Source organism: Clupea harengus, chromosome 3, assembly GCF_900700415.2.
Source record: "Clupea harengus chromosome 3, Ch_v2.0.2, whole genome shotgun sequence".
NCBI classification, from domain to species: domain Eukaryota; kingdom Metazoa; phylum Chordata; class Actinopteri; order Clupeiformes; family Clupeidae; genus Clupea; species Clupea harengus.
In genome coordinates this window covers 10,014,422-10,041,706 of record NC_045154.1, presented here as the reverse complement: position 1 = coordinate 10,041,706, position 27,285 = coordinate 10,014,422, and the positions used below count along the sequence as shown (strand labels likewise).

At 43.1% G+C, this 27,285-nt stretch overlaps 2 protein-coding genes across 5 annotated transcripts in view; one reads left to right on the top strand and one right to left on the bottom strand.

Moving 5' to 3' along the window:
• The window catches only part of hipk2 (homeodomain interacting protein kinase 2), a 64,664-nt gene extending 63,099 nt beyond the window's left edge, over window positions 1-1,565 (bottom strand). Inside the window, exon 1 of one of the 3 annotated variants that reach the window (XM_031564523.2) lies at window positions 824-1,565. In XM_031564523.2, the coding sequence (XP_031420383.1) occupies window positions 824-842 (19 nt within the window). In that variant the 5' untranslated portion in view covers window positions 843-1,565. The remainder of the gene's footprint in view (window positions 1-823) is intronic. The other 2 variants (XM_031564524.2, XM_012833158.3) reach the window with 2 other exon arrangements.
• Window positions 1,566-2,448: 883 nt separating this feature from the next.
• Window positions 2,449-27,285, top strand: part of tbxas1 (thromboxane A synthase 1 (platelet)) — a 64,510-nt gene continuing 39,673 nt past the window's right edge. Inside the window, exons 1-2 of one of the 2 annotated variants that reach the window (XM_031564522.2) lie at window positions 2,449-2,547; window positions 10,658-10,801. In XM_031564522.2, coding sequence (XP_031420382.1) covers window positions 10,695-10,801 — 107 coding nt within the window. In that variant the 5' untranslated portion in view covers window positions 2,449-2,547; window positions 10,658-10,694. Of the gene's footprint in view, window positions 2,548-10,654; window positions 10,802-27,285 lie in introns of both variants that reach the window. The other variant, XM_031564521.2, reaches the window with a different exon arrangement.

Sequence of the window (27,285 nt, the reverse complement as noted above, 5' to 3'; positions counted from 1 at the left end):
AGGCTACTGGCACTCAGTGTGCCTAATTGGTCCTTGGTCGCTTTTCTCCGCACAATGCACGAAGAAAAGGACAAGGATTCGTTGACTATGAAGATCGTCAGATGACTGAAAGGTGTTCAGATATTTTACGTGATTTGTCCAAATACGACGAGTGCCATACCCAGCTGGATTAGCCACACTCTGCACCAGGCTTCTTCCCATAAACACGGCCATGTAGTTTGTTAAAGACGTCGAAACAAAAACGCTAAGGAATTGCAAATAGGCTAGACTACCTCATAATAATCAGTTTGCTATGTCATTTTGATGATTGATATCAAACATATAGACAGGGAGTATCTCGCAACTGGGGTTGGCCCCATTGCGTGATCGTCTGTCTGGGATGCACTTTTCCCATGTCCCCGCATCGAACCCTCAGCATGCAATGATTGTTTTCTTTTAATCGATATCATGTCCCGATATTACGTGGCTTTACCGTCTACATGAACTAATATTTAAGATGCATGTCGAGAAATGACTTAACGCATTCAAGGGGAGACGACAACCGGGCAGCAATGACGGGACAGACTGACACAATTTAACGATTCATAATGACATTCTCTTTGTTTATAAACGTCAAATCAGAGAGGATGTTATCACTGATTGATAACGAACAACCATAATAAATGCTAATAGTTCCACATATGTATAAACAGTTTGAGTTGTATTATTTACACAGAGGTGATAGCCCCGTCAGTCATCTCCCGTCCGCCATGAAGTAGACACATTCAGAATTGTTCTGCATGTTTCACCACAAAACAGGACGGATTGCTTTAGAGCCTCTTACCTTCGTATACAGGGGCCATCGGTGCAAGCACCTCTGCTATTCATGGCAAAAAATGAAGCGATTTAGTCCAGAAGTTAATAACAAAATGCCATCTTGAGATCCTGACAGAGTCACTGTCTTCTGCATAACTAACCCCGACCACTATCGTTAGTATAGGGGAAAAGAGTAAAAATTCACATTCAGGATTTCGAATAGAAAACTAGTCTTCGATATAATTGTTGTAGAAAGATTTAAGCAATGTAAGCCCCACTGAATTTGGTTAGTTTGTTTGGCTCAAAGGTTGAGCCAATTCGAAGCTTTGCTCAGTTTATGGAGAACATGTCTGTAGAGTGCCTGCAAAAGTTGCAATGGTGAAAGCCGAGGTAGTTTGATACGTAATCAAACGACTATTCAGTCGATCACAGTAAAGAGATCCCGCGGGGGCCTCGCAATCAGTGCAATAGTCTAATCGATCATTATTTAATATATCCCGTTAACATTTACTCTTTTTAATCATTTGAAAGCATGATGCTACTTGTTATGATCATGCATGGCAGTCGAAGACTTTTAACTTGTTCCCATCAAGCCAGAACCGAATTCTTACCAGAATTTCCTAATTCCCAGACCTTATACACACATTAAAGGCAAAGTCATGTATATAAAGGTTTTTATGACATATGTGTAGTTGTATTAGGCTATTAGCAAATGTGGCTAAGAATACAAATCATTGTTTGCGATTATATTTTGGGGCCAGTGCCTCCACGAAAAAATTGCGCATTTGCGCTTGCGGTGAATGACTCTTGGATCTTTGCATAGGGTCTGATTGTGAGCCTCCAATGACGCCACTGGATTTTCACAGAATGAACCCGAGCAGAATCGGATTACACAGATGTGGGTAATCTGTCTTTTGCCAGCAACCTCAAAATCTCCCTTGCAAGTGCCTGTCGTTGTTGCCGCAGGGTCACACCCCGGTAAACCGGAAAAAACCCTCCGTATAGTCTTACCTAAACTAGGCTACTGCCCTGAGGCATGCCCCAATTCTTCCACTATGGAATTGTCACGTTTGCGTTATGGCTATAAAATAACATTCAGTGCATATACCTCATAATGTTGCCATTACAGCCTGCATTGTTTCTTGTTGAAATGATGTGCCCTCTGATGCCTCAGCCCAAATAGAGAATGACCGCATGTTTGTATCATGACTAAAGGCCCACATGAACATTTGACTGTCCACTCAGATAGGATCGGTAGTGTTTGTTGGTTGTGGAGCAAACTCATTCCTCCCGCAGTAAGGTCCAAATTGAAAAGGTAAAGGCATGCAAAGCCACGGTTCACCCCACGAATAAATTTACCAGGCCTAGCCTACTCGTTTGACTACATGCTGAAGTACTATCTTAATTTCTTCTGTTCTTAACGATGTATGCACTGTTAACAAGAGGCACTTTTTCCTTTTTTCCTTTTCTATCTGAGTAGAGCGTAATGTTCTCCCATAAGAAATTACATTCACACTTGTTTTTATATTGAAAAAGATGTATATTTTGACCAACAACTTAATTATAAGCCTTTCTAGAAACAATGTACATTAGCGGGGCCTATAATACTCACAGATCCGTGATATTGAACCACAGACCAGCATGCAATGTTATGTAGCGTGTAGTTTCTTTCGCTTCCATTAAAGACTACAACTACCGCGGATACTTGCATGTCAACAACAGAGTGCGGACACATAACAACCACGAAAGGAGGTGAGAACACTGAAATGTGGACTTTTAAATTGACTAACTCCACAGACAACCTTTTGTACGTGTAATTATAGACTGTACGATGTAATTAAGGTTTTAATCCGGGAAACTGCGTTTCTGAAACGATGCTAATTTGTAACCTAAAGTAGGCTATTGCAAACTACAGCATCACGTGCGTTACAAAAGAGGTTATTCTGTGTCCTTGTTTAAGTTGATGTGATGTCAACAAAAAGCCTACATTTCTCGATGTTCTGTCAGTGTTAAATGTAGGGTTTGAGTGCATCTCGAGAATTTTCAGATATGTCTGAACAGTCTGTTAAATTCGCATGCATGAAGGGGAACAGGCTATGGTCAATCAAGGGCATTTTCCAGCTAGCATGCACTTGTCATTGTGTTTGGTCATATACAAAATAACATGTCAGGATAATTTAAATTATTCAGGTATGACAGTTGGACATTTTTAGTCAGTCCTTAGGTAACAATACAAAATGCACAGAAACAAGATATATTCTAGGGACTATAGTCTTTGGTCTGAACCGCGAGACACTAGCTGAAGGTCCTGCTGTGTTTGAGGATCTGGGTAGGCTGTTACATTTTAGCCATGAGCGCAGTCTCAACATTTCCTTATTCCGTTATTGACATTTCCTTTAGTCATCAACATGTATTCAGGTATTCCAGTCATGGGATGCAGGCTACGGGTAGTACAGTACTTCTCGAAGCGCACCTGATTAAAAGGATCTCTATAAGCAATGCCGTCTTGGGGACTGTATGAGCATGACCGATAACTCATGTGAGAAGGTGTGGGGTGGCATGTAACTGCACATTTAACGCATTCGTGGTGTATTTTAGCTTTTTGTCAGATGGACTGGGTCCTTGGTGGTAGATCTGGTAGATGTGTGGCACAGTCCCTAAAGCCATAGTGAGCAGTTTTGGTGGAAGCTGGTCTGTTGTTGGCGGTGGTTGTTTTTCCAAAATGACCAATTTCAACAAAGTGGTAACTTAAAGTGCCATTACCCAGTTTTTTTTCTCTTAAACTTGAGAGATAACAGACAACTGACTTGCCTGTTATAAGAACAACCTACTTACAAAAAGCATTCATAAAAAAAGGTACAAACCTACATGTTGCTTCAAGTGGTAGGTCAGTAGGTGGTCAGTAAATCTGTGTGGAGATTTAATGTGAAATGCCAGGACTTTCGACACCTCAGTAAATCTCCATGCAATGTTGTATGCGATTACACATGTATTCATTCAGGTCCATGTATCCATAGATTTACATAATTGTTTTTGTTATTGTAGTTGCTTACATTGTTACAATTGCAAAATAGTAGTCTAAACCTTCACATAGTTTTGAAAATGGTTATGATAAATAATTTGAGAAATATGCTATTGATAATGTAGTACTAATATCATTTTACAAATTCAATATTGCTTGAAATTAAAATCCAGGATCTCTGTTTGTTTCCTGGCAAATAGATCATACACACACACACACACACACACACACACACACACACACACACACACACACACACACACACACACACACACACACACACACACACACACACACACACACACATACCCAGAGAGAGAGAGGCTTCATGAAACCTTTTGTGGGAGCAGAGTCCTTTTGAATGAGAGTTATTATGTCCATAGGTCACATGCATCCAGCATCCAGACTGTAATTTAGTGGTTGCAGGGGTGATTACATCAGGCTGTTCTCTATAGGTGTCTGTTCTGGAAGAGACTGTGCTTACGTCACTGCCTCACTCCTCTCTGCTGAGGATGAGTCACTCTTATGAAGCACAAAGTGAGAGGTCAGGAGTAACAAAACAGGAGAGAGAAAAGGAGGGGGGCAGCAGGAAGGAGAGGCTAATTTGGCTGGTTTAATTGCAAACTGGTGAAACTAAGGAGTAGAGCACAAGGCCTCAAGTCACAAGCCATATATTTGCAAACACATCCAAAAGGATGAAAATTGCGGTTAATGCAGAAGTATGGGTACCATGTTATCTAGGACTTATGTAAGGTGAAGATTAAAAACTAAATTGTGTAGACCTACTTCATTTTCAAGTATAGGATTGCATTCTACAAGGATCCATTTAAGTAATGAAGTCTAGGGTTAGAGGCAGACAGTCCTCCAATGGGAGAGATAGGTTCACCAATGGACGATGGCCCGCCCAGGTGGAGAGAGGTGCAAGATGTTGTGTAGATGTGCAAGGGCTGCATTGTGTCCTGGTCCTAATGGGGTGCTTTATTGTGTCTATAAAGGAGGGCCTGATGTTTAAACATATCTATGGAAAGTTATGGTTTTGGTATGGAAAAAAGGAACAATTCTGAAGATGTGGCATCGGACAGGTGGTATTGTCATTCCAAAGGAGAAGAACGCTGTGACCATAGGCCAATTTTGACCTATTAGTCTCATTTGGAGATTGGTATCGTGGCTGGATGTACCATTTCCCCATAGGCTTTCACCATGGTAACAGAGGTAATTATAAGGGCATCTAAATGGGCTGTTGGTGAAAGGATACAGGATGGTACCTGATTACCTCCCATCTGAGCTTATATGGATGAGATGACGATGCTGATAACAAGTGCTCCGTCAGCTGCTGGCCAATTTAAATGACCAATTTGAAATGGGCCAGGATGAAACTGAACCCCAGCAAATGTAGAAGTGTTCTTATCAGTAAGGGAAAACTAGTGGAAGGGAGGTTTCATATTGATGATGAGTGAGGTGATTCCTTCTATTGTAGAAAAGTTCAGGCAGGTGGTACAATTCTACATTGAGTGACCGAGGACATGTTTCAGAGCTTAGATAATTCATTGTTAAGGTTATCCATACTATTGATAAGACCTTTTTGCCTGGTAAACTGAAATTGTGGTGCTTGCACTTTAGACTTTTTCCGCGCATAAGGTGGCTTTGACTGTGTAAGAAGTTGCTATTTAGCAAAGCAAGGGCAATGGATGAACTGGCATTATGTTGAGACAAGGAAGATCAGCTGGAGAGAACTTTGGGCCATGGACGCTAACCACGTTAAATTCATCATCTGAGCCACTTATGATTAGGGTTGGGTACCGAGAACCGGTACCAATATGGAACCGGTTCCAATACAACCGGTACCTACCCGGACCGAAATGCAACGCAGATTTCGGTGCTTCATTTCGGTGCCTGAGCCAATTGAACACGGTCGCTAGGCAGATTATGTGGGGCACATGTAAAACTGCCCCAGCTAAAAATGTAAACTTTGTCCTGTGTCGCTCACGCTCATTGGTGTTTTCATAGCAACAGTCTTATGACAGTGAAGAGCAGGCAGCATTTCACAGAGCAAGCACAAACAGAACTAGCCATCAACCTTTTAACAGAGAAAATACCGAAAGGTAAACGGTCAAAAGTGTGGCTGTATTTCGCACAAAAAGATTCAAACATCGCGACGTGCAGCAAATGCAACAAAATAATTGCGTGAAAAGAGGGGAGAGAAGGCAAGAGTCAACGGCAGATCAGCAACCGAAGACTGAAAAATATACGGAGATGACAGCTAAACTATCAACGGTAGTCTCTTAAAGGGGCAGTACACATTTTCTCGTACTCAGTGTGTTCAAGTAACAAGATTAACTATAAACAACATAGAAAAGATAGGTATAAACAAATCATAAAATGCTGAAATTTTATGCAAACAAAATAATACATTTTTGACTCCAAAGGCAAATTTGCAAAAGAAGTTTGAAGCTGTTTTTTGTATTTTTATTTATTTATTTAAGTATACTATAAACTGTTGTTTACAGTTAATATAATGTTCATAGTTTGAAGTTAAAAAGTTTGAAGCTGTAGTTGGAAGCCAAGTGTTTTGTATGTATTTATATTCATAATATACTTTAAACAGTTAATATATTGTTTAATTTGAAGAAAAAAAATTGCCTTGGCAATAAAAAAAAGCCTTTCTTTAATGTCGTCAATCGTCGCTTTGTGCTTTAAAAAAAAAAAGTATCGGTTCAGGCACCGGTATCGTTTTAAAAGTATCGGTTTAGCACCAGTATCGGAAAAAACCCAAACGATACCCATCCCTAATTGTCTGTACTTTCGGATACATATCTGTGTGTACAGGCCTCATCGACACCATCGGAGAGGGTTTTCTCCTGTGCAGGTCATGCGATTAGTCAGGAAAGGTGTCGCATTTTGCCGGAGAAGGCAAATATGCTGATATTTCTACAAAAGAATTGCTGAAGTATTGAAGCTGTAGTGTGTGTACAGAGTGTGTGTGTGTGTGTGTTTTGTATTTATTTGTATTTATTTAAGTATAGTCTAAACTTTTGTTAACAGTTCATATATTATTTAAGTTTTAAGTTAAAAAGTGCTTTGTATTTATTTATATATATAATCTACTTTAAACAGTTAATATATTTGGCAATAAAAAAAGCCTTTCTTAAAAGTCGTCAATCGTAATTCTTTTTTTTATTTATTTTTTAATAAAAGTATCGGTTCCGGCACCGTTTAGGCACCGGTATCGTTTTAAAAGTATCGGTTATGTACCGGTATCGGATAAAAACCAAACGATACCCATCCCTAATTATGATGTCCTCCTAACTTCGCAGAACCTCTTTGGGTGGGTGAAGATGGAAGCTGCAAGTTGTGTTTGGTTGTTGACTCATTAAAACATACTCTGTCTGGTGTGAAACTAGCCTGACACAGGCTCGTCACACGTGAAGGCATAATTAGGTTTTAAAATAATTTGCGTGTTTGTTTGAGGATAAACTCTTTGCGATTTAATGATAGGGCAGTAGAATTTATTTTGTGGGAGAGGGGCGGACTAGTGGACACCAGGTACGTACAAATAGTACTCGCAAATGGGGCAAAGTGCGGGATTGGAGATTGTCAGAAGACAACTTCCAAGTTCCAAAGTGTATTGTTATGACTACTATGAGACCAGACATAGTGTATTCTGAGTGAGCGCATTGTTTAATTTATTGAGTTAGTGATTTCTTTTGAAGATGCAATTGAGGAAGCATTTGAAAGGTAGAAGCTGAAGTATGCGGAACTGGTAGCAGAAGCCTGGGAACAAGGTTGGCAAGCACACACAATACTGGGATAGAAAGGTGTTAGAAGCTTTGTAGCTCAATCAACCGCAACACTTCTGTTGTTTTGTTTAGCAGTTGTGGGCTACATACAACGCATGTTGTACTGTGAAGGAGGGCCTCCATGGATCCCGGGTACAACATGTGGTCCGTGTTGCAGCTGTCACTGGCCAGTTGTGCGTTGTTGATGTATCCTGCTGCTCCCGATCTATGGTTAGGCAGTTGTGATATTGGTTAGGTTAGATTGTTGGGTATAAGTAATTGCATTTGACGGTGAGAGGATTGGCCACTGTGTTAAGTCCCCAGCCAAAAGCACAAGGAATTTAACATGTTTTCCTGTGTATAACTAAAAATGTGACTGGACATCAGCTGTTTTAGGCAGGAGATGGGGTGATTTTGGACATCTAAAGCACAATGTGAACATACAATTTGAGTGAGTCATGTCCCTAGCATATCCATCTGTCTTGTGGTATTGTCTGTTTTTCTGTGTGTGGGGTTTGTGTTTTGTGTGTGTGTGTGTGTGTGTGTGTGTGTGTGTGTGTGTGTGTGTGTGTGTGTCTGTGTATATCAACAGAGTGAGTTTGATGACCTCTTATGTCACAGTTAGTCCGTCCCAGGAGATGGAACACAGTTCTTTCTCAGCCCTGAATGAGAATTCCTGTTACTTTGCAAAGCTGCAGTGAACTGCCAGTCTTTGCTTTGTCCTAAAACAATAATCCCACCCTTCTGAAAAGATGACTCATACATATAATGACACAAATCACTTCTACCATGCTACCAGCGAAAACATTTGTTTCGAAAAATAACAATAAGATTCGGTTGGGCTTACCACAGCTGTCTCGGTACACAAACAGCATTTGGGCTGTTTGCCCATAGAGTTTCTGTTCCTCAAACAGGGCAGTAAAATGGAGATACCCACCAATGCCATGGCCAAACTGACTGGCACCACTGTGTCAGAGCATGAATGAGGGACTAGCTGATAATTCACTACAATCCCTTGAAGAAACACTTATTAAGAGAGAGACAGAGAGCGGAGGTAACAAGAATCAAGCTATTCAGAATAAGGGAAATGAAAGTTACCATGAGAACCATTCTGTATCCAGCCATTTATTTAAAAAAAAGGCTTTGGCCTTGGACACTCGTTCGTTAGCTGACTGGTCTTATGTTCAGAAGCCTTAATTGTCCAGTTGTAGAAGAAGAGTTTCTGTTTCAACAGAGGTGACAGATATTGTCATGGATGAATTTACTTAACTCTAAGCAGGCTTCATCATCAAAATCATATTCAATTACTTAAATCGACTTGAATAATAATCACTGGGGGGAAAAAAGTCTGATGTCACTTGAGGTCTAATCTAATGCAGGCTGTCATAACTGAAATAAAATTATTTCACTGTAAATAATTGATGAAGATTTTGCTACTCTTGGTTCAAGTCAGGGCACTGTCTGCTCACTAGCTCAGCTCTACCTATCCTATTCAGAAAGAGAACCAATACGCATTTTTCATATAAACTTTTCTAATTTAAAGTATGTTACATGTCAACATGAATCAGATACACACTTTACACTGGGTGTTAAGCCAGCTCTTCTGAACATTACATATCTTCTTAAGATGTAATTTTGAATGAATTATCTTATTTGTAATCATAAACATGATTTTTTTAATCTTGAACTAAAACATGGCTGGATCAAGCAAGCTGTGAAGGCCCTCATTTAATCAGCCCCTCCGCACTTTTAGCCACACTTTTCAAAGAATCTTTTTAGTGCAAACAGTCTTCATTTAATGACTTTATATAAATACCTTTGAATCATACCTCATTAAGTGCTCTCCTCATATTTTGTTAGTAACTATTTACAGGCCTTCAAAGCACTCGGTTAAAGTTTTCTTGAGGAGCTAGGCGAACAGGCGTACAGGGCCGACCCTGGACCTTGTCTTCACAAAGGGTCTCAATATCTCTACCACCAACAAGGACTTGGCCTCATCTCATCATTTCTGTGTGTTCTTTTATGTGTCTGTGTCCCCACGCATTCAGAACAGATCTATCACTGTAAGAAAGAGAAAGTCACTGACAGACAGAAAGTACCATGGAAACAAAATCCAACTCTTGAACTCCTAAAAAGAGAGTTTAATGAGACAGAAAGAAAATGACACGAATACAAACTTAAGATCCACTATCAAATTCATAAAATGATGCCATGCACATACAAGGAACCGCAGGAATCGATCCTGGGACCTTTGTTATTTACTTTTATTTGTTTCCACTTGGACAAATAAAAAACATATGATGTTCCGATTTACTTAGCTCTCTCCCCTAATGACGATGGTCTCCTAGAATCTCTTTGCCAATCCATCAAAATGTCCTTGAGCTGAATAAGGACAAAACTGAAATAATCTTATTTGGGAAAAATAAAGAGAGATTTAGGATAAGATACTTATCTTGACACTAAAGGACTTAAAGCAAAGGTTAAAAACCTTGGTGTCTTAATTTATTCTGATCTCAGTTTTAACAAAGATATGAAAGCAATAACAACATCAGCTTTTTACCATCTCCAAAAAATAGCCGAACTTAGAGGGCTTATGCCAAAACATGATTCATTCATGCCATTTTCTCCAACAGGGTTGACTACTACAATGGCCTTTTAACAGACCTTCCTAAAAAGGACATTAAACACCTTGTACAAAATGCAGTTGCTAGAGTTCTTACAAAAACGAAAAGAACTGACGACATTACTCCAATACTTAGGTCCTTGGTTACTGGTTTTCACTTAGTTACTGTTCTTTCTTGTTAGCTGATCGAATGCACTTTACTTTTTATTGATTTAGCTGATCTGAGAACTGACATTATAATGAAGCACAGCAGTGAGGAACTATCTTAGAGGAACATGTGTCTTCATGCAGAGGACCATTCCCTGCAGTTCCTTGTTCAAAAAAGAAACCGAGAGAAGACTTTGAGTTGTAATCTGATATGGGTATTTTATATCACTTGTGAATATAACACACAAACACACACACACACACTGACATGCATGTACTCTTCTCCCTCAGTAGAAGTCGTGTGGTGCCTGTGGCTGTGCTCAGACTGGGTATGATGGACCTGGTGATGGATGCGTTAAAGGCGCTGGTGCCTCCGGAGCCCACTGGGATGTCTGTGTCCATTGGGCTGTTTATGCTCTTCCTGGGCCTCCTCTACTGGTGAGTACTGCTGAAATACCCCCAAGCATCTTTGGAAACTTCCAGCATACTTATTTAACACTATATAATAGTGAGTGTCTCTGTGTTTTTAATTCTTCCTCTAGTTCCTAAAAGTGCACCTAGACAAATTCATTGCAGCTTATGTAGGGATGGCAACTCATTTCCCCAAATTAAACGTACTTTAGTAATTCCGTGAAGAGCTGTAACCTGAGAGCAATTCACTATTTAGACTAGACTGCATCACCAGCTTCTGTCAAAGGATGTTGTTCTGCATTGTGTTCAGGGTTGGTGCACGGATCGTGGTAGTAGTACCATTGTGCTCAAATAGACCCTGATTGATTGGCAGAGGCTTTCAGGCCTTGCGGTGGATCATGCGATTTCAGCGCTGTCGGTTTGGATGTGTCTGAGTGTTTTGACAGATGGCTGAGATGGGTTGTTTGGGTTAGGGTCTGTCTTCTGTGCAGTGGTGTGCTGTGCTGTTTCGACGCACTTTGGTGGGGGTTTAGGCCAATGGGAAGACATTGGCAGAGCTGTACAGGTGTCATTGGCAGAGCTGTACAGGAATATTCTCATGGATTTATTTCCTGGCTGTGTATGGTAGCTTCCGCTCACAGGTTGGGCCACCTAATGTTTGTACGAGAGTCAAAGTTATTTTGTTATATGTTATGTATATTATTGTGGCTGGGTGTGTGTATGTGTGTGTGTGTGTGGGGGAGAGAGAGGGAGAGAGAGAGAGAGAGAGAAGCCTGTTTCTCTCAGGCCCTGAGAGGAACAGCAGCAATGAGCTCAGACTATGCTCTACTTACTCTCTCTCTCTCTCTGTGTGTGTGTGTGTGTGTGTGTGTGTGTGTGTGTGTGTGTGTGCACAGTGTGTATCCAGTCGTCTCTACACAGCTACTGAGTTGCAGAGCCTATCTAATCTTTTGTAGCCATGTCCTTTTCTTATAAATAGGAAGCAGAATAAGTGAAACATCCCAGTGATACCCCCCAGCTCTTTATCACTCTGACACTTGCCATCTGAAAGAAATGGATGTGGAAAGGGATGTTAATAGCACATGTTAACAGGCTAGATTTGGCTGCACAGCGGATATTAAACTGTGCCCATAAACTGCCCTTCTTTGCTGTTTTGTATTTGATCTGGACTCCTGTCGATAACAGAGCTGTGACATGCTGAGTAGTTTTATTAACACTTTATGCCGTTTTTTATTCAGACTTCGTTTGTCCAACTAAGGTAATAGTAGTTCCCAGATATGGCCATTAACTATAAAGCAAACAGCCCTTAACTTCGTAAACACCATGTTGAGCGCTGTTAATATTTAACCACCTGTGAAAATAAAGACTGTTTCAAAGGCATTAAACTCTGCAGAACGTCAGGTAACTGTTGATTTATTCAGAGTGAATGTTACTTAACAGGGAGAACTCTGTAAGGGAGAGAGAGGCAAGGCAGAGAGAAAGGGAAGGGACCCAGAAACCATGAGAGCATGATGGGAAAGTGGGTTGTTTTGGTCCAGTTATTTTACCACACATTTCCCATGCAGTACACTGTATGTTGCAGTCTCTCTTTCTCTTTCTGTCTCTCTCTCTCTCTGTCTGTCTGTCTGTCTTATCTGTCTTTCTATCTCTCTTTTACTTTCTCACACACACAGACACATACACACATACATGCACTGTGCTTATCCAGAACACGTAAATTCCTGCCTATTGGCAAAGCCGCAGCTGCAGCAGTGGGGTGAGACTGAAAGAGGCTGCTTATTTAACTCTCTGTCTCTCTCTTTTTCCTCTATCTCTTTCTCTTTCTCTCTCTTTGTCTTTCTGTCTCTCGCTCCTGCTCTTTCAGCTCATCTCGCTGACTCTCCCCCTTTCTCAGTTTCATTCCCCTCTCTCCCCCCTCCCCTCTTTCTCAGTCTAGATCTCATTGTTTACTTGCAAATCAAGATCGGGGCTGCTAAATGGGAATCAACTTGCTTGGGCAGCAAATGTGGCCCAGAGGGTTCCTTCAGAACAGCTGATTTAGGGAGGAACAGAAGGGTGTGGGCCGTGGGGACGTGTGCCTCTTCTGGGCTGGTCTGGCTCCGCAATGGCCCCTCAGGCCCACATCAGAGACTGAGTGACCCAGGGGTGAGGCCTCAGTGCCGGGCAAGGCCATACAGAACAGTCCCTCCCCTACCACACCAGACACACATGATGCTTAACATGCGAGGATGACCGACAGAGAAAAACAAAGACAGAGGTTAGATTAGGGGAAGGGAAGATAAAGACAAATAGTGAATGAATAGCAAATGCAAATGGGCAAACTTACTTTTGTTACTGTCTGTACTGACAACACACTCACAGTGAGCCACATTTGAATCCCTCTCAGTATGACACTGCTCATTACGTAGTGTCCCATCACCATCTAATGCTGCAGCAGCGCCAGCAGTGAACAGTCATCAGTCTCAGTCACAAATAACATGCATAAAAGTCAATGCTGAAGTGCAAGCATAAATCACCATCTATAAAGTCCAGCCATAAAGAGAGGTCAGTACAGAAAACCAGGCCCAGTGTCTATGGCCACTGTAGGATTGGTGAGTCTAGGAGAATGTTACCATTCGTCTATGTTTATACAAGTATTATTAGCTGCTGATACTGGACTGATATTGATAAAATCATTTCTTCCCATTATTAGTGATCTTGATAATCTGTCCATATTTATGTTTGCATCATGTGTTCTCTCTCTCTCTCTCTCTCTCTCTCTGTGTGTGTGTGTGTGTGTGTGTGTGTGTGTGTGTGTGTGTGTGTGTGTGTGTGTGTGTGTGTGTGTGTGTGTGTGTGTGTGTGTGTGTGTGTGTGTGTGTGAGAGAGAGAGAGAGAGAGAGAGAGAGAGAGAGAGAGAGAGAGAGAGAGAGAGAGAGAGAGAGAGAGAGAGAGAGAGAGAGAGAGAGAGAGAGAGAGTTATTGTTGTGAACCTCTGCTGAACTCTCTATGGGGATTGGCTCTGGTCATGCCAGGGCACTGTCTCAGAGCTGCTTGCCCCCTACAGGCCAAAATGTATACAACTCAGATAATCTTGGACTGTGTGTATGTATGTGTGTGCGGTCATGTGTGCATGGAAAGTGGGTGTATTCATGCTATCTATAATGAAACTAAATGTAATTACATCAAAATCAAATAACCTTTGACCTCTTTTCCAAGGTTCTCAATATGAATCTGTCAGTTGTTCATCAATTCAATTCAATGTTATTTATATAGCCTCAAAATTGTCTCAAAGGGGCTTAACAGTGTTCATCGTAGTTGTCATGGCAGCTAATGGGATGAACAGCATATGACTTTCATAGATTCTACATTTTAATGTAACTCTGTTGTTCTTCAACACTGGAAAAATAAATTGCATTAGTTTCCTTTGTTCATTAACAGCATACAGTGCATTCAAAACGGATTCAGACCCCTTCACTTTTTCACATACTAAAAAGGACAAATTGATTGGACATGCTTTGGAAAGGCACACACACTTGTCTATATAAGGTCTCACAGTTGACAATGCTTTTAATGCACAATGAGGTTGATGGAAGAGACAGGATTATGTCGAGGCACAGATCTGGGGAAGACTACAAAATAATTGTGCTGCATTGAAGGTTCCCAAGAGCACAGTGGCTTGAATGATTCTTAAACTGAAAAAGTTTGGAACGACCAGGACTCCCAGAGCTGGCCGCAACTCTCTCACTGAGCCAAACTGAGCAATCAGGGGAGAAAGGGCCTTGGTTAGAGAGGTGACCAAGAACTCGATGGCCACTCTGGCTGAGCTCCAGAGATCCTGTGTGGAGATGGGAGAAACTTCCAGAAGGACAGCCTTCACAGCAAAACTCCACCGCTCTGGGCTTTATGGCTGAGTGGTCAGATGGAAGCCTCTCCTCAGTGAAAGACACAGGAAACCCGCTTGAGGTTTAAAAAAAAAAAAAAAAAAAAACCTAAACTGTCAGACTGTGATAAACAAGATTGAACTGTTTGGCCTCAATTCTTAATGTCATGTCTGGAGGAAACCAGGTGCCGCTCATCACCTGCCCAATACCAACCCAATGGTGAAGCAAGGTGGTGGCAGTTTTTCAGCGAATGGGCAAGGAAGAGCTTAATGGAGCAAAGTACAGATAAAACCTTAATGACATCATCCCCTCCATCGCTATTATTTTTTCTGATCTGAACACTTCCTCTCCTGTCCTCTCTCTCTCTGTGCCCTCACATCCTCTCCTCTCTTCTGTTTCTCTCCTCTCTCCTGCTGTAGTCGGACCCTTCTCTGCAGCAGGGTTGTCCCCCCTTTGGCCTCTCAGGTCTGGGCAGTGGAGACACCTCTGCCTGCCTTTCTCCTCCCTGTTGGAACAGCAGATCATTACTGGTGCTTAGACTCAACTCTCTGACTCAGTCTGCCCAGGGTGAATTCACACAACAAAACCACACACACACACACACACACACACACACACACACACAATCACACAGGCACAAATACACACACACACACACACCACACTCTACAACGTGAATCATGTCCTATTGTCAGTCTGTGTATGTGCTTTCATTCTGCATGTGTGTGTTTGTAAGGTTTGTTCTCCTGCAGCTAATCTCTTCGCTATGGGCAAGTGGCCCTTAGAAGCGATTACTTTGATGATTGTGTGTGTGTGTGTGTGTGTGTGTGTGTGTGTGTGTGTGTGTGTGTGTGTGTGTGTGTGTGTGACCTAGGCTCTGAGCTCTTGGTCTGTCCTCTGGCAGCCCATGATGGAAAAGATGACAGACTGGTGTGAGATTGTCTCACACACATCATGAAAATCTTTTATCACCGTCACCAGGGTCTGGCCTGAGTGTGTGAGGATTATGAGTTGGCTATGTAAGTGTGTGGGGTTAAAGGGACAGTGTGCATGTGTGCATGTGTGTGTGTGTGTGTGTGTGTGTGTGTCTGGACATTGAGACCTTCAGGCATCAAGCGCTGGCTGTGATGAGCCTCTGTGTGAGGTAAAAATGCTTCATGGTGTGTGTGTGTGTGTGTGTGTGTGTGTGTGTGTGTGTGTGTGTGTGTGTGTGTGTGTGTGTGTGTGTGTGTGTGTGTGTGTGTGTGTGTGTGTGTGTGTGTGTGTGTGTGTGTGTGTGTGTGTGTATGTAGGAGAACGGGAGAGAAAAATCAGAGATAGAAAGATGGACAAAGAGGTGAAGTGCTGTATATTATGTATATAATGCAAAGGTTTGATAGGATAGACAGATACAGATGTTATAGTTGTGATATGTATCATGCTTTCCTTACTCTTTCTTTTCAGTTGGCTTTTTTTTGGAGGGGGTGGGGGGTTCTGCCCCATGGTTAACATTCTCTCTTAATTGCGTTTTTCACCTGTTTTAACACCCCATCCATTTTTTCAAAAGGCGTGGGTACACACACTTGTACGCAAACATACACACACACACACACCACCTGCACCACACCAGCACTCAAGGCTAGGCCCTTACCGGAGGGGTGACACATTGTGTTCAGACTAACACCTCATTACAATGTTTTCCAGCCACACTGCAGCTACACAGAGAAATAGACAGAAACAGATGCAGAGGGCTAGAAATAGAGAAAGCTAGAGACAGATACAGAGAGAGAAAGAGAGAAAAAATTATTATGCTATTAGAGCATGGTGATTCTTTAGAATTCATGGAGCTACAGTAAGTGGACTGCTAGGCATTTCTAAGTGCCCTGGCGTGACCTTCAATGTCATTGACAAGTGTGCAGAAGACTGTGGTGTGTGTGTGTGTGTGTGTGTGTGTGTGTGTGTGTGTGTGTGTGTGTGTGTGTGTGCGCGTGTGTATGCGCGTGCATGTGCGTGCATATTTTGGAGTTGGGGGGTAATTCAAAGATTGTCAGATGATAATCACATTTCAACCCCCTTTCCTCTCTCACTTGCACATGTGCACACACACATGCAGATATGCACACACACACACCAATTCCCCCAACTCTCATAAAACCTGCTACTCGCTGCGGTTTCCCTGGTGATGGATCTTAATAAATTCAAATATGGTGATCAGCCTGTGCTGGAATGAAGCTCATGCAGAGGGGGAATACTCCTCCCCTATCTCCCTGTGAAGCTTACCAAGACCTCTTCTCTCTGTCTCTCTGTGAAGCTTCTGGAGAACACTTCCCTCCTTAATGTCCACGAGAACCCTTGCCCCCTATCTGAAGAACGCTTCCCATCCTATATGCCTGTGAGGATCCCTAAGAACACTTGCCTGCTATCTGAAGAACACCTCCCTTTCTATATTTGTGTGAAGTTCCCTGAGAAAACTGCCTGCCTGAAGAAACCTTGCCCCTAATCTGAAGCACACTTCCCACCTATATGTCCAAGAGAACCATCGCCTCATATCTGAAGAACACTTTCCACCTATATGTCTGCAAAGCTCCCTTAGAACCCTTGTCTCCTATCTGAAGAACACTTCCCACCTATATGTCTGTGAAGCTCCCTAAGAACCCTTGTCTCCTATCTGAAGAACTCTTCCCACCTATATGTCTGTGAAGCTCCCTGAGACACAGCAGTGATCAGACCCTCCATCCTTCTTTCCTGAATGGTGTCAGCTGTGGATAGCAGCTTCTGTTGTATATGTACAACAGTATGCCATGTCAGAGCTGTTTGGACAACATGGCTTCACTTGTAGCAACATGGCTTCAATATTAACGATTTCATGCAAGGCAGAATAACATAATGTGTAAGTAGTTCATTGCGGTAACCTTATGTTATTCTGCCTTGCATGAAATTGTAAATATTGTTTGAACATGATATTAAACTTAAGGCAATTGTTTATTCAGCTGTTCGTCTTGCATAAAAAAAAAGCCTGTTCTTTAAATCCATGCATAAGCCTATTGAGCAGAATATCAGCAAATTAAGGCCAGGAGTGGTCAACAATAGGTTATAGACAGTATAGATTATGTAACAGTTATAGAACTTAAAAAAAAATGTCTAATGCCAACTCAAGCTAATTTCACTACGGTTGCCAAATCATCACACCAAACGAGTGGGACATTAAATAACGGCAGTAGTTGAGACAGACTGCAGCATCAGGTGGCCAGAAGAAGTGGAAATAAGTTGCAGGTTAGCATCAAGGCTTATGTTCTGCAATTATTTCTGCATTTTAATGCGATATATTAAAACAAATATGTAGTAAATTATTTATTTGTTTGATTCGCAAATCACGGAATTGGAGGGATCATCTAGAACTAAAACACAAGCGATTGAAGGAAGAGTACAATGTTACCACATTGGTAAAACAGGATAGTGGTGTATGGAAAGTAGTGGTATATGGAATTATATGGTATGTGGAACAAAATGTATTACTAGTAGGGGATCCCATCCACCATGCTATACATATATGACTCTGATTCCTGAAAATTAATGAGTAAAGGAAAAGAGAGAGAAAGAGAAAGTGTTGAATGTTTTTGCAACCACCTCCTGACACACACACACACACACACACACACACACAGCCTCAGCAGCATCACAGCTGCAGAGACAGAGAGACCTGGAATTTCCCAGTGACAGCTGGAAATAGCTCTGAGTTGTTGCTCACAAATGTGAGTGTTCTGCTGTTTGCTGTGTGTGTGTGTGTGTGTGTGTGTGTGTGTGTGTGTGTGTGTGTGTGTGTGTGTGTGTGTGTGTGTGTGTGTGTGTGTGTGTTTTGGAGCCCTTAGGTTATTAGCCAGGCATTTGGGGCGTCCTCCCAAGCAGATAGAATCCCAGGTGAAGCACAGACACACACACAGGGGCACACTCATCAAAACATGCACGCACCTTTGTATTATGTGTTCTTGTTATTTCTATTTTAGAATAAGCTTTGCCTCTACACTCAGATCCACAAATCTCATACACACATACACACACACAGACCAATTCAGAGTTACGAAACTGGGAAGAGCTGAAACAAAACACTTAAGACTGTGTACCGTGCATCCACAGAGGAAGTGATCAGGTGTTGTCATTTTTTTCCTCATTATTTCTTTTACGTACTCGCACTCACACATACCCACGTATGTGCACACACACACACACACACATACACACTCACACTCACACACACACTAACATTCACCCTCACACTCACACACACAGACACACACATGCGTCATTCTGGTCCCCTCTAGGGTGTGTGTGGCAAGTTTAGGCAGCTTGTGTCTACTTTGCCTTTCGCCTTCAAAATAGTTTCTCTATTCCCTCAGTGTGTCCTCCCAGAACACCCAGACACACACACACACACACACACACACACACACAGTCACACGTCATCAGTTCAGCCTCAGCAGTTCTGGTGAGTTTACTGGAGCATCACACACATCAGTGAGTGAAACAGGCCCTCGCTGGAATTCCAGCTCCAACTGCTCCACAACTCTGTGTCTGTGTCTGTGTGTGTGTGTGTGTGTGTGTGTGTGTGTGTGTGTGTGTGTGTGTGTGTGTGTGTGTGTGTGTGTGTGTGTGTGTGTGTGTGTGTGTGTGTGAGAGAGAGAGAGAGAGAGAGAGAGAGAGAGAGAGAGAGAGAGAGAGAGAGAGAGAGAGAGAGAGAGAGAGAGAGAGAGAGAGAGAGAGAGAGAGAGAGAGAGAGAGAGAGAGAGAGAGAGAGAGAGGTAAATGTGTTTTCAGCACTTAGTGTGTTGTAAACTGAGATCTTTACTATGTGTGAGTGTTTGTGTGTATCTGTGTGTGTGTGTGTGTGTGTGTGTGTGTTTGTGCCTGTCTGTGTATCCACAATGTGTGATGCAAATCTTTTAGTTCAGGATGGTGCTGGTTGTAGTTCCAGTTTGTCTTCCGGCGCTTTGTGTAGTCAGTGTGAGATGGGAGACAGGGTTAGGGGTCGTGGCTAGAGGTGTTGCCCTCTCCAGTCAAAATGAAGTTTTTGAGTTCTGCACTGCATTCCCACACAAAATAATGGTCCCTCAGACTCAGATAAGGTTTACGTGTGTGTGTGTGTGTGTGTGTGTGTGTGTGTGTGTGTGTGTGTGTGTGTGTGTGTGTGTTGTTTTTGCTGCAGCCTCATGGCTGATTATCAGTGCAGACCTCTGCTACATCAGATAAGTGTTTGTAGCTAGGTCTATACATCGTGGCATCCCCCCCCCCCACACACACACACTCTCACACACACACTAACACACACACACACGCACACACAGGGATCTTCTCCACCTCTTACAAGCAGACACAGACACACAGACCCATACACTCACACAAACACACACACACACACACACACACATATATACATTTACAACAAACACACACATAAAAGATTTACAAAGTGAATGTTATTAATATTCATCAATATTCCCTTTAGTGTCTATATACATGTGTGTACATGCCAAGAAAAGTGTGCATTTCTGCAGATGTTGAATAGATCCAGAGCTTTGCAATATTGTGTAAGTGTGTGTGTGTGTGTGTGTGTGTGTGTGTTTTGTATCCAAATAAAAGCATTTGAGTGTGTGTGCGTCATTGTGTGTGTGTGTGGTTGCCTGGGTGGGTGGGTGTGAGACAATCCTTTGTCCTGGATACTTGTCCTGCTTTGCACAGATCAATGCTGCTGTATTGACGCGCTGCTGTTATGAGGCCGTTAACAATGAGGAGGTGATAAAATATGACACGGCTGATCTAGAGGGACTCTGCAGCCTCTCATACCAATTACTGCAGTCGGCCAGCCTGGCACCCCATTAGCATGGCTGCTTCCACAGCATAGGCTAATGTGTGTGTCTGTGTGTTTGTGTGTCTTTGTGTTTGTGTGTGTGTGCGTGTGTATGTGTCTGTGTGTATCGTATCTTCATTTGCACGGGAATGTTCATATATGTGTTCATATATGTGATGTTTCCCCTTGTCCAGGGATGCCTATGGGTGTGTTCAGTGTGTTCAAGAAATAGATCTCTGCACACACCTCATAGCCCGCAATCTCAACAGTAGCCACCATGCTGCAATCTGCAATGTCTGTTTGTGTGTTTGTTGTAAGTGGCCGTGTCTGTGTGTGAAAGGGAGAGAGTGAGTGTATTCTCAGTGGTTCAGAGTGTTTTTGTATGTGTGTGTCTGTGTGTTTGTTTGCCTATTCTCACTGGCTGTTTGTACCTGTGTATGAATTTGTCTGTGTGTGTGTTTATAATCTCGTGTGTGTGTGTGTGTTTGTGTGTGTGTGTGTGTGTGTGTGTGTGTGTGTGTGTGTGTGTGTGTGTGTGTGTGTCTGCTCAGTCAGTGTCTCCTCCAGCATCCTGCTCCCCTCGTCTGCATCATTCATGAGTGAGAGAGCTGCATCAAAGCCGCGGGAGCCGGAAGAGTGATGGCACATTAGAATTCCTCCCCTGGGGAAACGAGGACACTCAGAGACGTGGTTCCTTTACATAATCAACGACTCACAGCCACACTCTACAACATTGCCGCTCTCCTCTAAACAATGAAACTAAACTGAACAGCACATTTCTCTCACGTCCAACTTCATAGGAGGACAGCACTGGGGTGTTCCTCTGTTCTCAGACCCTCGGAAATGTTCTGCGGTTCCCCCCCCAATATCAACAGCGCTTAAGAATCACATGAATGGTCCACTATAGAACCCCTTTGGAACCTGTTTTGGCTATCAGCGTACGGAAGCAGTTTCCACCCGTAAACAACCCCTTTCTTTCAGCAAAGGGTTGTGCCAGACTGGCTCAGGAACCGAGCCGTGGTTTATACTCACGGCTGCTATGTGAACCGAGTAAAGAGGGGAGAAGTGACGGAGATGAAAGAAGAGAGAAATGATGAGGGAAAGAATTGGCATAAAGACTATTCGGTTGGGAGAGAAACGGGATCTGATATAGTTAGGTGTGTGTGTGTGTGTGTGTGTGGTGTGCGTGCGTGCGTGTGTGTGTGTGTTTAAGAGGGGGTGGCTAGAGGTGTCAGGTATAGTCAGTATGTGGTTTCGGTGTGTCCTGTTGTGTGGTGGGCAGGTGTTTGCTCAGGATGTTCAGGATGAAACCTTTCACATGGATACTGCTCTTTCCTCTAAGCAGACTCGCTGGAACACACAGGGACTGTGTGCAAGTGGATGCATGTGTGTGTCTCTGTGTGCGTGTGTTTGCGTTTGTCTGGTACTGTGTTTTTGTGTGTGTGTGTGTGTGTGTGTGTGTGTGTGTGTGTGTGTGTGTGTGTGGGGGGGGGGGGGTGTGTGTGTGTGTGTGTGTGCATAAGTGTGTGTGTGGGTGTGTGTTTGTGTGTGTGTGCATGTGCGTCATTACCTCCTCTGACCGCTCTGTTTCTTCTCCAGGTTAACCCACTGTGACATGTGGAGGAGGGTAGGAGAGAAAGGGGAAGGGGGAGGGGGGAGAAAGAAAACAAGAAGAGAGAGATGAGAGATGAGAGGCAGGGGGAGGTGAAGAGCTCAGGTCTGATGATTAATCCATTCACGATATCAGGTAGTGCTTGTCAGAACAGTAAATCCCTCTATGTTGTTTTTTCTAACACACACACAGACACAGACACACATACACACCCACCTGTTATGCAGGCCACTTTTCTCTCTTTTATTTTTCCTTTCTTTCTTTCCACCATGTATCAAGAGCCCTGGACTGACCTTTACCCTGGGAAGCAGCATGACTCACTCACAGAAACATAGCCCTCCCCACTCTCTATTTGGTGTCTATTTCTCTGCTTTATTAATACTTAAGAAGAAAGGCAATAAACAAGATCAACAATATTACTGAATTATAGAAAGGAACTGAAGGTGAAGAATATAAATGAAAAATTATAATAACAGAATCAAATCAATAAATAACAATACAGAAACAAAAATAGATACAATATTAATCAATAGCCTTTCTATGTCCCCACTAACGAGTGAAGGTCCTCTACCCATCCCTCCACTCACAACCAATGACCAAGGACCAGTATCTAACCTCTTCCCTAGTCCCCCCCCCCCTTATATTCCTTTCCTCTTATCCTTCCTTCCTCTTTCCTCCACGCCATTCACTGTCTTTTTTTCTGTGTGTGTGTGTGTGTGTGTGTGTGTGTGTGTTTTTTGTATGTGCACTTTAGTTTCTCACTCTGTGTGTGTTCATCTACAGCTGGTATATCTGACAGTGGGATGAAGGGTTACTGTAACCCTGCTGGACTGACCCATGTGCTCATGTTTGCATTAGCCCCTTGGGAGTGTGACAGAGAGTGAGTCAGCTCTTGATCGTCATTCTACCCTGAATGTAGGACTGAATGATTATGCTATGACGTGTGTGTGTGTGTGTGTGTGTGTGTGTGTGTGTGTGTGTGTGTGTGTGTGTGTGAGTTGATGCATAGTGTGCTTATCCTAGTATGACCAGTACCCCTCCCCTCTGAACCGTCTGACGTACATTCACTCAAAGACCAACACACACACACACACACAAACAAACACACACACACACACACACACACACACACACACACACACACACACTGATGGTGAGGCTGTGTGTGACTGATTTACTGAGCCTGCATCTGTTCTGAAAGACAGCCTGTTCTCAGCCCTTCTGACTTCTTTACTGAGAAACACACTCACACACACACACACAATCACACACAACCACAAACATTCCCAACACATACACTATACACATGCCCACACAGTATAACAGAACACACACACACACACACTCACACACACACACACACACACTCAATCTCAATCCCTCACAGCTGTAACACATTCTACCATTCACATTTCCTGCACCTGTGCTTGCGCTGCGTCTAATTACGGTGGTGGTGTTGTGACAGACAGTCTCCCCATACAGCAACTGGCCTAGGGCCGGACCTGGCCCTCATCCGGCGCGCATCTGGGCCACACCAGCACCTCATTAATATATCCGAATCGATTAATAATTACCTCCAGAGTCTATGAATGTGGGACCATCTAGGCTATTCCAGTGAAGGTCACTATGCTTTTATTATTATACAGCCTAATCAGCGCTGCGCGTCGGGGTCCTGTTAGTCCTGTCAGGATTTATTTTCCGATACTGACGGGAGGACTATGCATGATCCCTGACTTATTGCTGTTATAGCTGTACGCTTTTATTACTTCACGCCCTCACATCCTTTGTGTCGCGACGTTCTTGTTGCTGTGAATTCTGGCATTCTGGCATCAAACGCACAAGCAGAGTCTGACGACGTCTGCGCCAAAGGGGAGACCCTGTGCAAGTGCTTATGAGGTTAATAGGAGCCGCCTCGCAGACCTGTTGATTTGTGGGACTACAATTCACGAGAAGACACCCCTAAGGATGAGCCTGCAAGTGCATGGAAGTCTGGAGATATTAATTTGGCCTCAAGAGAGCTTTTGATGGAGACACACAGACGGAGAGTGGGTGACGGGGAATAAATGTGTAAGACAGAGAGAGAGAGGGCGCGAGAGAGAAAGAGAGAGAGAGAACAATGATGAAGTTTGGAGGCAGAGAGAAATAGCTTGTGCTTTTTTTTAGGCTATTATGATCATTACTATTATCTCTCTAATGAATATGTTGTGGTTTTGGATTATTACTTCTTCCTTGTACCATGTCACGTTATTTCCCTAGTGGCTTTCTAATAAACATTTAATTACAACAAAATGCATTGGCAATATTGTGTATGCTACAGTCATGGCAATAAGGCCTATTCACTTCAGCTGATCTGAAGTGAAATTAAATGTACTGAGTGAAGAGGGAGATGGAGAGAGTGAGAGACTCAAAGTGTTAGACAAACTCAAAGAATGCTAGAGAGAGAGAGAGAGAGAGAGATGCATCTCTTTTGCACTGATGAAGTTACCAGACACTCCAGTAATGGTGGCGACAAGCACACACACACACACACACACACAAGGACACCGTCCTCACATCACACACACACACACACACACACACACACACACACACACACACAAGGACACCGTCCTCACATCACACACACAACACACCCCTCCAGGAGCTGCACTGGAACTCTGTTACTCCCTTGTGTCAAACCATTGAACCTCTGCCTGAGCACCTTGGTGACACATGACATCATGCTCTTAAAGAACTCTCGTGTGTGGGTTGCCATGACGTCACCTTTCACAGACAACACAAGCAGACACGTACGTCACTGCCTGGAGAGTGTTCCAGACCCTGGTCACAGGTTCTGTCATAACTCCACCTCCCACAAGCCTCGAAGGAACCCAATGATGTCAACCCATATATAACTGAAGTCATAAACTATAGTTCCCCCACCAATGACTTTTTTAAAGGATTTATTTCCCCAGAACTGTGAGGATGCTACAGAATGGAACACACCGAAAAGGCCATAGAGTCTGGAATGACCCATTCAGTGGAGCCGTGTGGCACTTCATGCGTATGAATGTAGACTGTGTCATCCTCTGATTAAAGCCAACAGGCCAAGAAATCTTCTTCTAAAAAATAATAATAACATTGAGCCAGCAAACTTTTAATTACTTTGATAATTAGCACTTAAATCGTACAATTGGCATCTACTTATTTCAGAAAAAACATTGAAAGGAATGAGGAATGAGAACACTGCTCCTTGAAGCTCATTACAGGCTGGGCATGGAGTGAAGCAGCTTTCAGCACGCACTCATTTTGGTGTATTTCTGAACCATTTTGATGTAGGAAGATCTCGCTCTCGGAGAGGTTTGACGGCAATCCAGAGAGGGGGAGGGCAATGTTGCCACTAAGACACCCCGCTGCTCTCCCTTTTTAATGCCTGAGGTTATCTGTTGTCATGACCCTGGCTGGCCGTCATCCTTCATTCATTCATTCATTCATTCATTCGTGTGTGTGTGTGTGTGTGTGTGTGTGTGTGTGTGTTTATAACCTCTCTTCAGGAAAGATTTTTTTAATGAAAAATATTCATAAATGCTGAAGTGCAGCCTGTCCAAGCGGCTCGATCAAGTGAGCACATCCCTGACTGCCAGTCGACATTTCTGGCCAGAATCTCGTCCATCACTGCAGCTCAGTTCATTCCCATTAATCCCCAGGGTCATCCCCTAGCACACGGCCTGCCTGCCTGCCTGCGCCTGCCTGCCTGTCTGGTGGTAATCACACCAGTGGGCTGAAATGAGTTTCTATTTCAGATGTGTTTTAATAGTGTGGCTAGCGCACAGCGCTAAAATCTGATCATTAATATGCTAATGAAGCTCTCTGCAGGGATGAACGCTTAGGTCGGACTGATAGCTGTATCAGAGTGTGTGTGTGTGTGTGTGTGTGTGTGTGTGTGTGTGTGTGTGTGTGTGTGTGTGTGTGTGTGTGTGTGTGTGTGTGTGTGTGTGTGTGTGTGTGTGTGTGTGTGTGTGTGTGTGTGTGCATGGATGTGAATTCACATCTGTGTGTGTGTGTGTGTGTGTGTGTGTGCGCTCTTGTTTTATGAGGAAATGCAGTGTTATACTAGTGTACTAGAGTGTTCCATCTAGAATGTGACATCTGTGATGGCCATCGTTCAGTGAACCCCTAATACAGCTCAGACCATACAAATACTGCTGCTCTAAATGGATGTTTTGGTACGGTGATCTTCTCGCCACTATAAGTCTGTGCCACAGGCATAGAGGACACATCTCTTTAGAGCTGCTGGGATTGAAAGACGTCTGAGTGCTTTGGAAACCCTATCATGGGTCTGTTGTGGCTCTGTTGTGAAATGGCAAGAAATGATCCCTTGTAGGCCTGTCAGCTTAAATACACACAGGGGCACAAAGACACACACGCACACACACACACCCACACACACACACACACACACACACACATACACAAGCATGTCATTGTTGAGATTGGTACTGCAGGCTCAGTGACTCTAGGCATAGTTGACTCGGCTTTGTGGGCTCTGTAAGTCTGATGTAATGGCAGACTTTTGAGAGTTACACACAGTCACACACTAGTTTTGAGAGTTTCCACAGCTATCCACAGTATACTGAGCTCCTGTTACAGACTCTTTGTTATTGTCAGGGAGTTTTGCAAAGCATACATGCATTACATCCTAAAATTATGTCCCACACACACACACACACACACACACAGACACACACACACAAATGGTGCCTCGAGACATTCACACCTTAAGGCTACCTTCAATGACATCCCAAACCACACAAGTGAATGACATTCTACCACTTCCCAATATATACCTCAAAGTCTGCTACAACAGTGATGGAAGGCCTGCTCTGTCAGCAGAAAGTCTGTGCATGTGTGTGCGTGTGTTTGTGTGTGTGTGTGTGTGTGTGTGTGTGTGTGTGTGTGTGTGTGTGTGTATACATGTGAATAATGCATGGCCAATGAATCACTAGCTCAGGAAATAAAGCCTTCCCCTCAAGCCACCACAACCTACTTGTGTCACAGTGTGTGTGTGTGTGTGTGGTGCTAAGCAACTTTTCTTAAGCTATGAACGCCTGCTGCTTTATTACTTAATGATTTCATTTCCTTCATTTCATTTCTTTCATTTTCTCATTCTTTCTTTTTCATTACTTCCTCCCACTCTCTCTCTCTCTCTCCCTCTCCCTCTTCCCCCCTCTCTCTC